Source organism: Leishmania martiniquensis, chromosome 14 (assembly GCF_017916325.1).
Source record: "Leishmania martiniquensis isolate LSCM1 chromosome 14, whole genome shotgun sequence".
Lineage (NCBI taxonomy): Eukaryota > Euglenozoa > Kinetoplastea > Trypanosomatida > Trypanosomatidae > Leishmania > Leishmania martiniquensis.
The window spans coordinates 30,055-45,285 of record NC_090149.1 but is presented as its reverse complement, the minus strand read 5'-3'; the positions used below and the strand labels follow the sequence as shown (position 1 = coordinate 45,285).

The 15,231-nt window shown below is 59.3% G+C and overlaps 6 protein-coding genes across 6 annotated transcripts; all 6 read right to left on the bottom strand.

Moving 5' to 3' along the window:
- Positions 1-412: 412 nt before the first annotated feature.
- LSCM1_04817 (uncharacterized protein) lies at positions 413-964 on the bottom strand (the record flags this gene model as incomplete). Its single annotated transcript, XM_067322305.1, has 1 exon — positions 413-964. One exon carries the CDS (start codon positions 962-964, stop codon positions 413-415), a length of 552 nt encoding a protein of 183 aa, XP_067180078.1.
- A 925-nt stretch (positions 965-1,889) lies between these two features.
- On the bottom strand, positions 1,890-3,467 carry LSCM1_04816 (uncharacterized protein; the record flags this gene model as incomplete). Its single annotated transcript, XM_067322304.1, has 1 exon — positions 1,890-3,467. One exon carries the CDS (start codon positions 3,465-3,467, stop codon positions 1,890-1,892), a length of 1,578 nt encoding a protein of 525 aa, XP_067180077.1.
- Positions 3,468-5,310: 1,843 nt separating this feature from the next.
- On the bottom strand, positions 5,311-6,369 carry LSCM1_04815 (uncharacterized protein; the record flags this gene model as incomplete). Its single annotated transcript, XM_067322303.1, has 1 exon — positions 5,311-6,369. One exon carries the CDS (start codon positions 6,367-6,369, stop codon positions 5,311-5,313), a length of 1,059 nt encoding a protein of 352 aa, XP_067180076.1.
- An 875-nt stretch (positions 6,370-7,244) lies between these two features.
- Positions 7,245-8,294, bottom strand: LSCM1_04814 (uncharacterized protein; the record flags this gene model as incomplete). The annotated part of the gene is made up of 1 exon (XM_067322302.1): positions 7,245-8,294. One exon carries the CDS (start codon positions 8,292-8,294, stop codon positions 7,245-7,247), a length of 1,050 nt encoding a protein of 349 aa, XP_067180075.1.
- Positions 8,295-8,976: 682 nt separating this feature from the next.
- LSCM1_04813 (uncharacterized protein) lies at positions 8,977-10,530 on the bottom strand (the record flags this gene model as incomplete). Its single annotated transcript, XM_067322301.1, has 1 exon — positions 8,977-10,530. The coding sequence occupies one exon, from the start codon at positions 10,528-10,530 to the stop codon at positions 8,977-8,979; it is 1,554 nt and encodes a 517-aa protein (XP_067180074.1).
- A 1,079-nt stretch (positions 10,531-11,609) lies between these two features.
- LSCM1_04812 (uncharacterized protein) lies at positions 11,610-14,711 on the bottom strand (the record flags this gene model as incomplete). The annotated part of the gene is made up of 1 exon (XM_067322300.1): positions 11,610-14,711. The coding sequence occupies one exon, from the start codon at positions 14,709-14,711 to the stop codon at positions 11,610-11,612; it is 3,102 nt and encodes a 1,033-aa protein (XP_067180073.1).
- Between the last annotated feature and the right edge of the window lie 520 nt (positions 14,712-15,231).

The window sequence follows — 15,231 nt, the reverse complement described above, 5'->3', positions numbered from 1 at the left end:
GTGGAACGGAGAGGAGGTGTGTGTGTGTGTGGTGTCCTGGCGACTCATGACGGGCCTGTTTTGTGGGCAATTCTTAACTACAGAAGAGGACACGATAGCGCATACAAACATACACAGACACTCGTACACGCACTCAGCAATCACACCCGGGTTGATGCACACGGACAGAAAGCGCGCAGTGCCCACTTTAGCGGTCCCATCATCTCCCGAGTGCATACAGGTCAGCTCTCTTCACTTCTCATAGCTCAAACCACTGACAGCAGACATGCTCATCAGCGGTGTGCCTCAGCACGTAAGTACAAAGGCGGCCGGGCGCCCGTTTTACTTGCCGCCTTTCACACAAACACGCAGAGGCAGGCAAGCGCGGATACGCCGCACACACCACGCGGGCACTGAAATGCCTTCGCGGCGGTCAGAGGAGCTCCACCGTGGCTCCAAGCTTCTCATAAAGACCTTTGAGCTTCTCCGCGTCCTCCTTCCCCATGTTTGTGGCCACAAGGCCCGGGCACTTCTCGACCGCCTTCTTCGCATCCGCGATGCTAAGATTTGTCACGCTGCGCAGCTCCTTGATGAGCTTGATTTTGATCTCGGGTGGAAACTTCGACAGCTTCACGTCATACGTGAGCTTCTCGACCTTCTTCTTCTCTGTCTTGACCGCGTCAGCGGCCGGGGTATCAGCCGCCGATGCTGCTGCCGCCGCCGCAACAGCGGGGGCCATCGTGACCGCGCCACCACCACCGCCACCGAGGCCGCGCAGCAGCGCCTTCTCGTAGAATTCGTCACTGTGACCTAGTTTCTTGAATATGAGGCGCTGCAGATCAGACACCTCTCTCAGCGTCAGCTGAGAGTAGGCAGCAGCCAAGTCGTCCAGCTTCGCGCTGTCGCCTGCAGGCCTGGCGGAGCAGTAGCGGTACGCCACAGCGCACCAGCTCCGGAGGCTGCTTGAGACTGATGCCCTGCGCATTGTAGAGGCAATGGATGCGTGCGCCTATGGCGAGTAGATGGAGATAGAGAGCTGAGGGGAGAGGGAGGGGGGCGCGTGGGAGGATGCCAGAAGAAAAAGAGGCGATATTTCGGGGACTCTGCCGTCGTGGCTGCTATGCGGACAAATCCGGTGACCGAGAGACGGGGCTGGCGTTGCTTCTCATGCAGCTGCGACGGGAGATTCGGTGAAACAGCGACTCAGTTATGCGATGCGCGCAGTGTTGTGGGAGGGAGAGGAGGAGAGCGGGCAGCAAAATCTTCAAGCGAGTGGGCGATACGTCGGCGAGCGGAAGAGATGAGACCCGTGCTCATACATGTAGCGCCGTACAAGAGGATGCAGTGACACTGCATTATCCACCCAGTGCACCCGAGAGAGTTGTGAGGGCAGAAGGTGTATCTCTTCCGGGAGGGGGGAGGGGGAAGAAAGACCCTCCCCTTCCCCCTCCCTCCTACATGCATATTATATATATATATATGTGTGTGTGTGCACGCGTTCAGCGGGCTCAGTGGCGGCTCACCCGCCAAAAAATAGACCTTTTCTTTCGCCTTACAGGTGGTCACCATTGCAGAGTGCGTGAGGGGTCGCTTTCGTTGTGCTTCTTCCTTGCGACTCCTACGGCGTAGATGTGCGGGGGGGGGGTGAACTATGAGAGGGGGGGCATGATGCGTGGGCTGAAGATGACCAGAGAGGTTCACATACGCGTGGACACCTTCGCTTTGCCGTCATCGCCGCCCTCCACTCACTCTGGTCGGCAGGCTGTGTCAGGCTCATGCAGACCTCAACCTTCGCCACCCCTGCTCCTCTATCAGAGTCGCTCCAAAGAAAGCGCGGCAGTCGCATAGGGGTGGTGGTGGGATGGTAGGGTAGAATAAAACAGTGACCGTTGCCGCCTCGTGGGCTTTCATCAGCCACTGGTTCGCGAGTTGGGTGCGCGTGCGCCACGCCAAGGCACGAACGTTGGCACTGGCGGCACCCCTCGGAACTCCTCGTAGAGGCCAGGGGCCCAGCTGAGTAAGTGGGCGTAGAAGGTGTAGCTCGTGATGTCTCTCTCCTTTTTCAGTCGCTTGGCGTAGCAGCGCTCAACGATGTCCTCGGAGATGGTCAGCTGATGTCCGCTTAGAAGCTTCTGGTGCTGCAAGGCGCGCAGCACATCTGACTGAATCATAGCCGTTGCTTGCACTAGATAGTCCATGGAGACGCAGTGGCCTTCTTCCATGGCCCGGGCAATGGCCATGGTGACGGAGTCGGCCCAGTAACCCAGGTAGAGCTTCTCACCCAAGTCGCTGAGGGGCTTCTCCGGTGTGCCGACCTTACCCTCACGGCGCGAGAGCTCGTAGCTGAGCTCGATTAAGAATCGACCGATTCCGCGGCTCTGGTACTGCGGAAGCACCAGGATGCACGACAGGTTGTACGGCTCGGGCGTTTGTTTCTCCTTGCTGAAGTATCCCAGTACCTGCAGCCCGTGCGTCTCCACGGAGCACAGCACGTAGAACAGGAAAGGTGTCATGTCATGGTCTAGCGCCTTGTGCTCCAGAAAAAGCTTCGAGAGGAGAGCGAGGTGCTCACAGAAGGTCGGTTGCAGTGAGCCGTCCAGCTCTAGCACAACAAGGCGCCGCACTGGGTCGCGGTAGATCTCGTTGCCAGGGGGATGCCGCAGGCAGTCTTGCTGGAGGTGCCGCACTACCGCCGCGTTGTCAAGGAAAGGTCGCAGGCAGTAGGGGCATATGTGGAGAGAGAAAGAGCGGGTAGCGATTGGCCACGGCCGCGCGCCAGCACCGCTCCCTCGGTTTGATCCACCAGCCCCTACGCTGATGCTCCCGCTGTTACCACTGCCGCCTCCGACCCTGGCGACACTGCTATTCGGCCCACTAGTGACACCCGAGGACGTGTTGGATTGCACCAACTGCAGTTCCGTGCTGCCCGTCACACACTGCGACGCCGCCTGCAGTCGCTGTTGCACCTCGGGCCGGGCGAGGTGGTACGGGCTGAAGTACCACGTCTCCACCTCGTACGGCCCCATGCAGATCGAGTATATGTTTTTGGTGCGTGAGAAGAACGCGCTGTCGCGTCTCGCGCGCGTCTTCGACACCTTTACCAAATGCGGGGCGGCACCCCCGCCTTTCGCGTTCGCAGAGACCTCTGTGGGCATGCTAGCCCCTTCGCCCATCACCAATGCCGTCTCCGCACTCTGTTGCCCTGTTGCATGGCTCTGCCGCCGCGTCTTGATACCACTCAAGGAGCACTGCTGATAGACGCTGCCGCTGCCATGGTGCGCGCGGCCCTGGTAACGTTCCTTGAGGTCGCTTGCCGGGAGCCATTGGTCCAGCCTGCTGTCCTGCTCGACATAGCGGACGTAGTAAAGAAAGCCGCCGTTTGTGGCGTCCTCTGCCACCTCAAGCACAATCGCCGCGTGGAAAGTCCCGTTCAGGAGAGCGTACACCTTCTGCTTTCCCTCGTACGCAGGGACAGCGTTGCTTGGCATGAGCCGCGACGACGAAAGGCCCCCATGCGCCGGCCCTAGCCTCGCTAGCTTCTCTCCCCCTCTTTTTTCTTTCTCTCTGTGTGGGTGCGTGTGCGCAGGTGTGATGGTCCCTTTCAGGTCACGAGTGGGCGATCCCCTGCCCAGACAAAACCGCACACAAATAATATGTGTCCCGGCTGACGCACCTGAAAGATGGGTAAACGTGCGGCGGTGCTGTGCAGACGGGCTATCGCTTCCATCGAGGGCATGCGGCGGCAGTGCCGGCGGTGAGTGTGGGAGGAGAAAGAAAGCGTGGTAGAAGTGATGGGTGACGTGGAGGGGGGGGGAAGGGAAACGGCAGCCGTTGCATCAGGCAGCGCCAGCAATATCATCGAGTTCCCACGAAACTGCCGCGCTACCCCACGCCCCTGTCTACGTCCTTCTCTCTCTTCTGTTCATGCCGAGCCACAGAAATGGGCAGTGGCGAGGGAATACGGGGGCAGCGGAAGAAGTGCGCATCGTGGAGCGACGTGGAATGCTTGCAGCGTGCCTTTCAGGCCTTTGGCTCGTGTGTGTGCGTGCTACTGAGCAACACATACACACGAGCGGGGGCGAAGGCAGACGTTAGAACACAGAATGCATACAGCCATCAACCAAACCAGCCCAACAAAAGGCACCGCTGCCTCCCCTTTTGTGTACGCTGCAGCCCTCTCAGTACCGACCCATCACCACCGACACACGCCATCGTTGCCGCTCTTCGCTCCGCACCACCTCGGCTGCTTTGAGGCAGAGCAAAGAGGACAGAGACAGAGAGGGGGAGGGGGGATGCAACGTATAGCGGCCCATACACTGACACGAAGGGAAACAACTACAGACACAGCAGCGGCACGCACACACACGAAGAGGAGCGAGAGGGGAAAGAATGCCAATACAGCGCATGGTGCGCGCGCGTGTACACGAAGGCAACACAGTTGAGCTGCTCACTCCTCTGTTCCCCCGAGATCAACGCCGGCTCTCTGGGAACTCTAACGGATTTTTTTCAACGATCCTTGAGGGGAAGACAGCACACAGAGACCTGCCCACGTGCTTCCTCATTTCTGGCGCTACGTACCGGCGGGTAGAGAGACATTCGTTGGCGAGGGAAGGAGATGGGGGCGGGGAAGAAGAGAGGAGAGGGAGGCGGCTGAAGCCAGCGAGACGCCGACCTCCGAGATGATGAGCCCCTCCCCCTTCAAAAGAATAGGGCAGCAGCGGACGACTCGCACAATGGCGCCAACGAGTGTGCACATCAGCTGCGTGCGCATATGTGCGTGGGTGTATATATATATACCACTGTGTATACATATGTGCTTGTCTGTCTGTGATGAGCATCTAAGGGCTGCGCAAGATGAGCCTCAGACCTCATTGTGAGCCGCCAGGCGCATTGATTGGCCAAAGAGAGATGACGCACGAGAACAAGAAAAAGCACACAGCGCACACAGAGCTCAGCACATCGGCTTCCGTGGTCATTCCGGTTCGCCCCTTTCGCCTCTCCTGCCACAGTGCGTGCGAAATTCGCTCGCGTGACGACAGTCGGCGTACCGGCGAAAGGCAGTTTTTTTTGTGTGTGGGGGGATGGATGCCGGAAAGTAGGCAGCGCCTGGCAGAGAGCGGCACTCATCACACTACGCTAGCAAGAGGTGAAAAGAGCTGCGCAAGTCTGCCGGGGAACTCGTGCGGTGAAAGCTCATCGCTGCACCTCCGCCTCCCCCCTCCTGCAGCGGTGACGCACGACCGCGCATCGACAGGTACACCGAAAAAGGTGAAGACAAAATCACCGCGAGCGTGGCGTTTGTGCCGTCATCAACGCAAATAGGTGCACCCACTATGCTTTATATTTAAGAATGCCAGCCATCGCTTCTAAGAAACGTGCGTTATCAACACGAACGATGAGCTCGCAGTTGTTCCACCGCCCTCGCTTCGCCATCGACTGCTTGGTACCGTACCAGTCCAGGCACGTCTGCCCGCGCGTCTCACGCCCATGCAGCTCCACGGTACAGTAGGTGATGAAGCGATCCAGAATGCTCTCGGGGTGAAGGGCGGCAATCATGGCAACCGCATCAGGGATTACACACGTGTTGTCTTGCGTCACTTCGGCGTCGCCGGCATCTGCCTTGCTGCCGTCGGGTAGCGGGCGGGTGAAGGTCTCCAGCCGCTGGAACACCTTTTCAATGAAAACCTGCAATTTGCTTTGCACCTTCCCTCCGTCCCCCCGCCGGCCTATCCATTCATCGAAGAACGCCCACGTCATGGAGCAGTCTACCGTCACCTCCCACGAAACAACGCGGATGGGGCGCATGTGGCGCTGATTGAAGACGATGTAGGCAGCCTCAGGGTCACAGTGGATATTAAACTCTGACGTCAAGTTCGAGTTGCCCTTTGCTTCGCTTGCACCACCCATGATGGTGATGGCCGGCTCCGTCTCGCTGCCCAGCGCGTGGAATACATCCGGCTCAAGTCGCATCGCCAGAGCAATATTGGTGAGGGGTCCCAGGCAGACGAGCTGATAGACTGTCTCCTCATCCGGCTTGGCTGCTCGCAGCAGCTCGATGATAGCGAGGGCGGCGTGTGTGTTTGCCTGCTTCGAGACCCGCGCGGACCGAGGAAAGTCGGCATCGCCAAAGCCGTCCTTGCCGAAGCCACCCCACTGCACCGTCTCGGGATCTGACACGAGCGGCGCCTTGGCACCCCTGTAGAAAGGGATGTCGAGCTCGAATACGTCAAGGAGCTTGCCGAGGTTCTCCATTCCTTGATTGACGTCGACGTTACCCCACACGGCCGTCATGGCGATGACGTCGGTGTTGGGGTCTACCAGCGCGGTCATGATGCCAATGGCATCATCGCCTCCGCAGTCTGTATCGATGATGATCTTTCGACGAGGCATGCGGCGATAGACCACAGTTGGTCCGCACACGAGCTGCGTATGCCGTTGTAGGCGCGGTTGGGGGGAGCGCTGTCCCCGTGGCAGTGCTTCTATACCTAATGTGTGTGTGTATGCCAGATGAGGTGCTCCTACTACGAGGATTGGTATAGGGGAAGATGGGCAGTGGAGGAAAGGGGTCATACCATAGAGCAGGGGGGGAGCCTTCGCCCTGTCGACTCGACAGGTAACACTCGTAAGAGCACCTTTCGAGACAGTCCGAGGCAAAAAAAAGGAAGAAGAGGGGGGCAGAAGACGTGCAAGAGCGGCGCCTCAATCTTTGGCGCGGCGCCTGCGCCCTCTGCCCGTGTGAGGATGCGCACTGTTGGAAAGTATACTTGGCCGACGCTGAGAGGACGAATCTGAGGCGCACACGTGGCAGCAGAGCCTGCCCAATGGAAGCCGCGGGGCATGAATCTTCTACTTCAAGATATCATTTCGGTGCGTGCAGTGCACAGGTGACGGCATCACTGCGCAGTGGCAGTCACTCGGGCAAATGCTCCCGCTTACCGGTATGCGGCGCACTATGCGCTTTACAACATTCATGCCCCTACCGGTGTGTGCAGTGCTCCTCCCCCCCTGACACCCTATGCGCTTCGTTTGAGTGCAGCTCCCCACCGCACGTCTGCACACGCGCAGAGGCGAGAGGAGGGTGCAGCAAGGACGCACGATCTATCTATTGCATTATCAAAGACTTTCCGTGCGTTGCGATCGAACTTCAAAAAACTCCAAACACGACCACACGGCTCTTTTCACCAACTTCGATGGTGGTGCGCTACGAGGATTGCCGCTGTCTATGCTACGGTTCATCACCGCACTGCACGGAACATATCAAGTCGTCATTTCGGTGGAGGAAGGCCGTAGTAGCGGTAATGGCTGTATTGGCGCTGCGGATCGTACGAACCCCCATAGCGCCGCAGCAGGTAGCTGCCATTGTAGGAGTGGGGGTACTCACCGCACTCCGCACCCCTTGCTGCGCACTTTGGCCGCCTTTCTGGTGAGGAGGCGCGAGGATTCTGCCGGCCGCGTCCGCGACGAGTTGCAGTGATTTGCTCCATCAGCAATTCGTAGGCGCTCTTGCGGAGCGTCGGCGCTGAAGCCATGGGGGCATTCCTCACTGGTGCTGCTGGTCGTCGATTGGCTGTCACCCACTGCGCCATCTCAGAGAGCGTGCGTTCGGCTTCTCTGCCAGCCTGGTTGATGCGTTCAATTGCCTCCGCCGCATCGTAGCGTCGCTGCTCCACTGGGGTGTCCGCTTGCCGCGCGTACGCGACGGATTGGGTGATGGTGAAGGCGGTGCTGTTCTCGTTCCGCAACAGACCCACGTCATGGCGCCCCACATGTTGAAGGCTTTGGACGACGTTTGCTATGAGGGTACCGACATCATAGCCAGAGAGGATGAAGAGCCGGCAAACCTCATCCCGCACCCGCTCCTCCACCGCCAGGTAGCGGGTGGCCGCCATATTGGGAACCTTCTCGGGAGCCGTGCTTTCCAGCTTTTGCCACGCATCAACGGAGATCGGCTGCACAGGCGGTGGCACCATTGCTGCTGGTGCAGGTGAGGCGGCTGCACTTGCCGGGGCAGTGTGTGCGGCTGCCGGAGGCAGCGAACCCTCAGCGATTGCAGAGGGCGGTGGCGGTGGTGCTGACACAGCTGCAGCGACGCTTGGCGCTTGTGGCATAGAAGCGACGACCTCTGGTGACGGCGAAGCCGACGTCACGAGCTGTGGTGGCGGCACTGCTGTTATTGGAGGAGGCACAGTGACTGCAGCTGGTGGTGAAGGGCCGGCGACTGTGATGGGGGGAGGCGGCAGCGGAGCCTTGATCACTGGTGGAGGAAGCGGCACCGCCGCCCTCGGCGGCGGCGGCACATTCATAGCTGAAGACATTATGCCGGGGCCTCAGGGAGAGAGAGAGTTCGGGGGGAGGGGAGCGCTGCCGTGAAGTGAACGACAGCTTTGAAGTGCCCGCGTGCGGAGCAGAGTCAGTGGAGGGGGACATACGTAGACGGTCAAAGAGGAGGAAAAGAGCGACGCGCACACGTCACATGAGAGGAAAGGGTGGACAATGGGGGATCGCAGCGAAGGGGGTGCGCAGGCCAACGCGGGAAGAGTGCTTGTGGATGCTCGCTTTTCGTTTCGAGGGCTTTGGGCCCCGCTACACACACACACACCAGCGCCGCATTCGGGAAGCACAACACCGGCGCGGCGAAAATCAGCAGACGGCATGGTGCCGTGCGTACCAAAGCCGCTCCCTTCGTTAAGGAGCGCAAAGGGGTGCTCATTCAGTAAGGATGCACACGGATGCCGCCATGTGGTGCGGCTGCCGGCACATCTACGAGGGCTGTGACAAGACAGAGTGAGGGGAGGGGGCCCCGCTGACACATGCGCAAGAGAAAAATCGAAGCAAGACTGGGCGAGATCAGCGGGGTGGGGGCAGGTGAGAACGAGTCACGTATTGGGGGACTGGGCAGAGGGCGACCGTGCAGGGACTGAGTAGAAGCTCCTGGAGCAAGCACACAAGACTGAAGCCCTTTTGCTGCCCCCTCCTGCCACTTCATACCTCAGAGGTCTACTTCGGCGCGCCGCTCATCTCGCCCGAGTCGTACAGCTTCTTCGTTTGGGGGTCGTGCAGAATCTTATACGCTTCGATGATACGCTGCATGTGACGCTTCTTGCTCTCCGCATAACCTTCCGGGTGTACGTCGGGGTGATGCATCCGTACCGCCTCACGGAAGGCCTTCGTGATATCTTTCGCAGTTGCAGAGAACTCCTTCCCCCGAAGTCCGAGCAGCTCGTAGTAGCCGCAGGGATCCACATCCGCCAAGTCGGTGCGGCGGCGGTTCTTCGGGTCGAAGTGGTTGCCGCGGGCTCGAGCCCGATCGCGCGCCTCCTCCTCCTTCACACGCTGCTGAAAGGCGTCCCTCTCGCGCGCCTGGCGGCGCAGCTCCTCGCGGGACTCGTACTCTTCTTTTTCTTCTTCTTCTGGGGTCCAGCGATATCCGGCACTGTCAGTGACAAGGTTCAGCACGCCAACAGACTTGAGCTGCATCATCTGGTGCGCCTGCTCCCGCACGAAGCGTGCCCGCTGCACTGCCTGCTGAACAAAGCCTGAGGACACAGCAGCCGCCAACGCCGTGGCGGTCGCGACGCCGGGGTCCACGAGGGGTGCGAGGCTCATCAACGTACCGACCACCGCGGAGGCGGCCAGCCACAGCCGCTTACGGCGCTGTACGTGCAGCACCGGCCCTACCACTTTGCCAGTGGCGCCGCAGATAAACACCGGTAACGGTGTCGAATGCGAGACAGTGGACACCGTCAGCTTGAACAGCGGCAGGAACGCAGGCCGAATCCTTGACGCCAGCATGTGCAGACTCGTCACAGTCACGTTGCTCTTCAGAAAGGTCCCGTGAAACTTGCGAAGTTCTCGGTCGATGCGGTCCATAACGACGCGGCGGTTGACACGCCGCTCCATCACCGAGAGGGCCGTTATCGTCGACATGGTGAAGGGAATAACGGTGGGCCGGTGCTCCATCTTTTCGACCTCCTGCAGCAGCTCGAATCGTGAGAGCAGCATCGACGGCACATGGGTACCAGTGAGGCAGCGCTCCACTACCTGTAGAGGCTCCCGGTAGGACGCAGAGATTTGATTCATAGGCATGTATTCCCCAAACGGGTAGTTGAATTGGTACCTGGGGCCCTCCAGCCACAGAAAGTAGTGTGGCTGGGTGATATTCGTCCGATCACGTTGGAGAAGGTCCACCTTGAAGGTGCCGGAGGCAGACGTCTCCGTGAGCCAGAACGGCATGAGAAAGCGCTCCACGCTGTGGATCTCGACCGTAGTCCCGTGGTGGCGGCACACGTTGTCGACTGCCTCAGAATCTGAGATGTGGAACGGAATTCCGTGGGCCTTCCTGATGATGACCGCCTTACTCTTCTCCAACTTGTCAGCGTTGATGGCAAAGGCGGCGACGCTTTTGTCTCCTGAGTCGCCCCGACTACCACCGCGGCGCTCTTCGAATAGCGACGAGAAACAGCGCTGAAGTGATCCGAACGATGTGCCGCACACGGAGCGAGTCTGAGCCACACCATTGCGCATGGTGCGCGCGGTGCCAGAAATTGGCATGTTCCACCTGAGCACGATGGAAAGAGGCGGCCAACAGAGCACCTCTGCCCACGCTACCCACAAGCGATCCGAAGCAGAAAAAAAAGAGGAGGCTCGCGTCCCAGAGCGACGGCGACGCAGACACAGCTCTCCGTGAGACTCAGCCTCATGCCCTTGCCAGGTGATGCGGCTGCTGTGGAGGAGAGGACGGGTGAGCGCCACCAGTTGGTATAAAACAAAGCTCAGAGAAAGCGCGAAGAAGAGAAGGGGGCAACAGAGAGTGACGAAGTGGTGGGGCAAAGACTCAAGAGCAGTGACGCCGCTTGCCGTACTTAGCAGATGGAACAGCCCCCCATCCCCACCCCCGAGGACGTCGCCGTGCGAAGCGGTGGGGACTCTTGGTTCGATCGGATGGCTGAATGCGAGGGACCACGCAATGCGATCTCTGCTCTTCACTTTTCGTGCTTGCCGACAAACGGGGACCCAAGGGCGCCGCCAGCAAACGCAAACACAGGAAGAAACGAAGAGGAGGGAGGGAGGGGAGGGCGACGATGGAGCGTGGGCCACTACAGAAGAAACTCACTTGCAGATCTGAGATCTGTGCGTTACATGCATGAGTGCCGCCGTCGCGATCCTCCTCGAGTTCCACAGTGTGACGTAGCTGTGCACTACGGCGAGCGCCTGGAGGCAGGAACGCACATCATACATCTTGTCAGTGATAGCTTTGAGGAGGATGTGGTGAAAGAATCGTGTACGTCTGTGTGTCGAGAGGGTGAGGAGTCAACTGGCAGAAGTGCCGTATGTACATGACTGGACCGAAAGGTCCGTGTAAATGGGGAAGCAGAAAATGAGGGGGGAAAAGGGGCGGCGCTCACATTTGCAGAAGAGAGCGATGAGCGGAGGGGTGGGACGCGGTGGTGGCACGGCGGAGATGCGGCTACACACAATGATACGCTCACAGGATGCTGTCAGGTCTACATGGCACAGGGGCAAAAGCAATGGCACAACTGAAAGGCGCCTCCACTGCTGTCCTCTCCCTCTCCCTCTCTCCCTCACCCCACCTATACATTTCCGAAGCAGCGTTACAACATTCAGAGCTGTTAGGCGACTGCACCAGCGGATCGGCGCGCCTCATGCGAGAAGTCAACGTTCCTGTGGCCCTCTAATTTAATTGACGGAACGGTACCCAGGAGCAGCGTGGAGTTGATGTGACGCGCACTTAGCTGCTGTACCATATGGGAAAGGAAGCCAGCGAGGCGCCGCGGCTCTGGCACGAGCGGGTCGGGGCACCAGTGGTACGCCAGCACCGCGAGCGTCTCCACAAAGAGATTGAATGACAACCCACCATTCATCAGGCCCTTACAAAGACGCTCCAGCGAAGAGACGAGCTTGCGCACTTGCGCTGCGCTGATGAAAAAGCGCGGTCGCGTGGAATCAGCTGACGTGTCAGCCGAGCCGGCTACCCACCCGCTGTTGTCCGAGAGGAACCGGCAGTCTTCGAGCATGGTGAGGAACATTGCCATTGACATCTGTGAGGCGAAGCGACCGCCAGACTGGGTAGCCATCGACGTATCCCGAGTGTGCCGTGAGGACTCCTGCCTTTTCACGTAGAAGAGGTACACGCGGAATAGATCCTCGGCGAAAAAGCACAGCACATGCTGCGTTTCCGGCGTGTGCAGCTCGCGCGCTATCGGAGACATCTCCTTGTGGGGCAGCTGCAGCTCCTGCAAGAGACGGCGCGTGCCTTCCACAAGTCCGCGCTCGCCTCTTTCCGACGCCACGGCCAGTCGCACAAGAAGCTCCACAAACTGCTGTGGTGTTGCACTGCGGATGTCCATTTCTTGGTAGGCGACCTGGCGCAACTTCTGCACGCTCATTTCGCTTTGGCTTCGCGCCACCGCCCTCAGCGCTGCGTCGAGCTGCGGCGTCACGACGTGGTCATACTGTGTCGCAATCCAGTCCATAGGCACCTCCATCCAACCAGTCAACACTCCACTCCACTCGATAAAGCGCCAGAACGCCACCTCCGAAAGTGTCTTGGCGTTCTCTCCAGCAAAGAAAAAGAAGAGGCGTGACGTTGTGTCGACGTGCTTCTGCAGCACCTCCGGGAGCGTCTGCGTCACGATGAGGTCCCACATTTTCACCTCTGAGCTGAGCTGCGGGGCCTCGCGCAGGTCATCCAGTGCTCCAGCTGGCAGCTCCCAGAATGCGCGCCGCTCAGCCTCCTCGACAAGGGGTATCGGCGCCCCTTGCAGCCGCTCGCCGCCAAGGCGCTTCTCTTGCTCCGCAATAGCGCCACTGACCTTCACTAGCTCATTTTCCACGGCAAGTGCCGTGCTGAACCTTTCGCTGATAGCTTTTACCCGCTCGATATAGTCGTCCATGCGCGCTCTCACTGCGGCCTCGTCCAGCTGCTCGGTTGGAACGTCGGCGACCTCTTCCTTCGGCAATGGGGCCGTGAACCCAAGCAGCGCCGCTTTCATTGCACCCTCCCTAAACGTGTCCAGCTCTGACGCTGACTGCGACACCATCTGCTCCCAATGGCGTAGCATGTGTTTCTGGTAGAGCTCGCTCAGAGAGCACACAAGTAGGTCCTCACGCTTATTCAGGAAGTCTGATGGCACCAGCCTGTAGCGAAGGCCACACTCAGCAATGTAGCAGCAGATCCGGCGAAATCGGGACTCGACGCCCATATCGTGGATCGAGAGCACCGTCGATATAACCTCGGGAAAGACGTACTGAAAAATGTAGAGGTAGCGCTCGCCGTCCGAGAAGTCGGCCCCGAAGGCGCGGATGGGCCGAAAGGGTGCCCCACGCCCGCGAACTTGCGCCAGCACCCCATCGCACCACTGCCGCAGCAGCTGCAGCGCCGAGTTGGACGTGCTTTCCCAGCTCAACTCTGAGACATCGTTCATCGGAAGCGACTGACCTTCATGTGTAGAAACCCCCCCCTCACTGCCGTCACCGTGCTGAAAAGGTCCGGGTGACGACGGCTTCTCAGGCATAAACGATTCAGCGGTTTCTTTCGAGTGCAGCAAGACGCTGGCCAGCGAATCGTATGTGCCCAAAAGCGTCAGCAGGTGCGTCACATTTCGCGTTAGCTTCTCGTTGTATTCCCGCTCCTTGCGCACCTGCTCTTCCTTCAGCTCATCCAGCTGCCGCTGAAGGCCCTCGTTAGTCTGCATCACTCGCTCCATCTTCTCCGTCGCTTCCCTCGCCGTTTGCTCCAGGCGGTCGGCGCGGTAGCACTGCAGCTGAAACTGACTCTTTGCATTTTCGAGTTGAAATGCGGCGTCGTGCAGTCGCTCTGTCAGGTATGTGCTTCGAGATCGTTCTACAAGTAGCCTCCAGTGATAAAAGACCGCCTGCGCACGCAGCCGCGACATCTCCTCCTTCCAACGCTTCGATGAGCTGGCGACCATGGTGCGCACAAGGCGCCGTTGACGCATACAGTGGCGCCAGCTGCGGAAGGCGACTTTGAGTTGCTGCTGCCGTTGACGCTCAATAAGGCGGCACGCCATGCTTACGCGCTCGTCGTTTGCGCGCACCGCTGCCTCCAGTGATTTTTGGAGCTGAGTAGTCGATTTCTTATCCACATGCACCTCATCCACAAACATGGAATGTGTAAAGTAGGGGTTGTTGATGACCGTAGCCTCCTCGCGCACCTGCAGCTGCACGATGGGTGGTGCCCTGTACAGCTTCTCCGGGCTGTAGTCGCAATAAACAGCCGGCAAAAGCAGCTCTAGAATCGTGTTGAGGACACTGTGGCCAGCCTGCTTGGCCACTAACTTGAGCCCCCACGTCGCCGCCGCCGCCTTGATCGCAACACAGGCTTCAGCGGAGTGGTTGGCCTCTTTCAGCATCGTTTCCACGAACACAGCGGTGGATTGGTATAGACCGCGCTGCGCATTCAGACGTGCCACAAACTGCAGGTATTGGTAGCGGCGGATTTGTCGGTCCGTGGCGTCCTCGTCGCTCACGTGGCGCTGCGCCTCCTGCAGTGAGCGCACCGTGTCGAAGGTGGGATCCGAATCGAAGTTGGCGGGTGTCATGCGCCTCGACTCGTAACTGTTCGCAGGGCCCGCCGCCGCCAGAGAGGCACTCTGCTCTGAAGCGGGCAGTTTTCGAATTACCGAGAACTTCATGGCTCTTGGAGTGACGGGGACTTTTGGCGCCTGCCGTGAAGCTCCAATCGAGGGCATTCCTCTCTCTGGTCCGAGAGGTCCTGGCAAAGACGGCGACAGGCAGGAAAGAGAAAGCTCAGAAGACGCGTGTTGTTCGCCACAGAGATTGCCGTCACAGCACACGTAAACACCGCACGTTGGGCGCGAGGAAAACAGAAGAGAGAGACGGAGGGAAGAGGAGACACAGAGACATCGAAATGCATGATAAACGCGGAAGTGCACTGCGAAGCCGATTTCAAAGGGACCCCGTCTGCCATCCCCCCCTGCTGCCACGTACTCTTCGCATGCCACTCTGACGCAGGGGTGGGGCGGCAAAGCAGCGCGCTTGATCAGCTGAGTGACACCAGCACGCTGCAAGCAGCACCATACAGGACCACGATCAAGTCTACATTTGTGACAGCTGCTGCAGACGATTGCACTCGGCAACCTAGGGGGAAGGAGGGGGAGGGAGGAAGGGTGGGAGAAGCTCCTTGAATGACGGTATCACTTTTGTGGTAGGCACACGAAAGAGGGCCGGGGGCCTTTTCGAGGAAAAGAA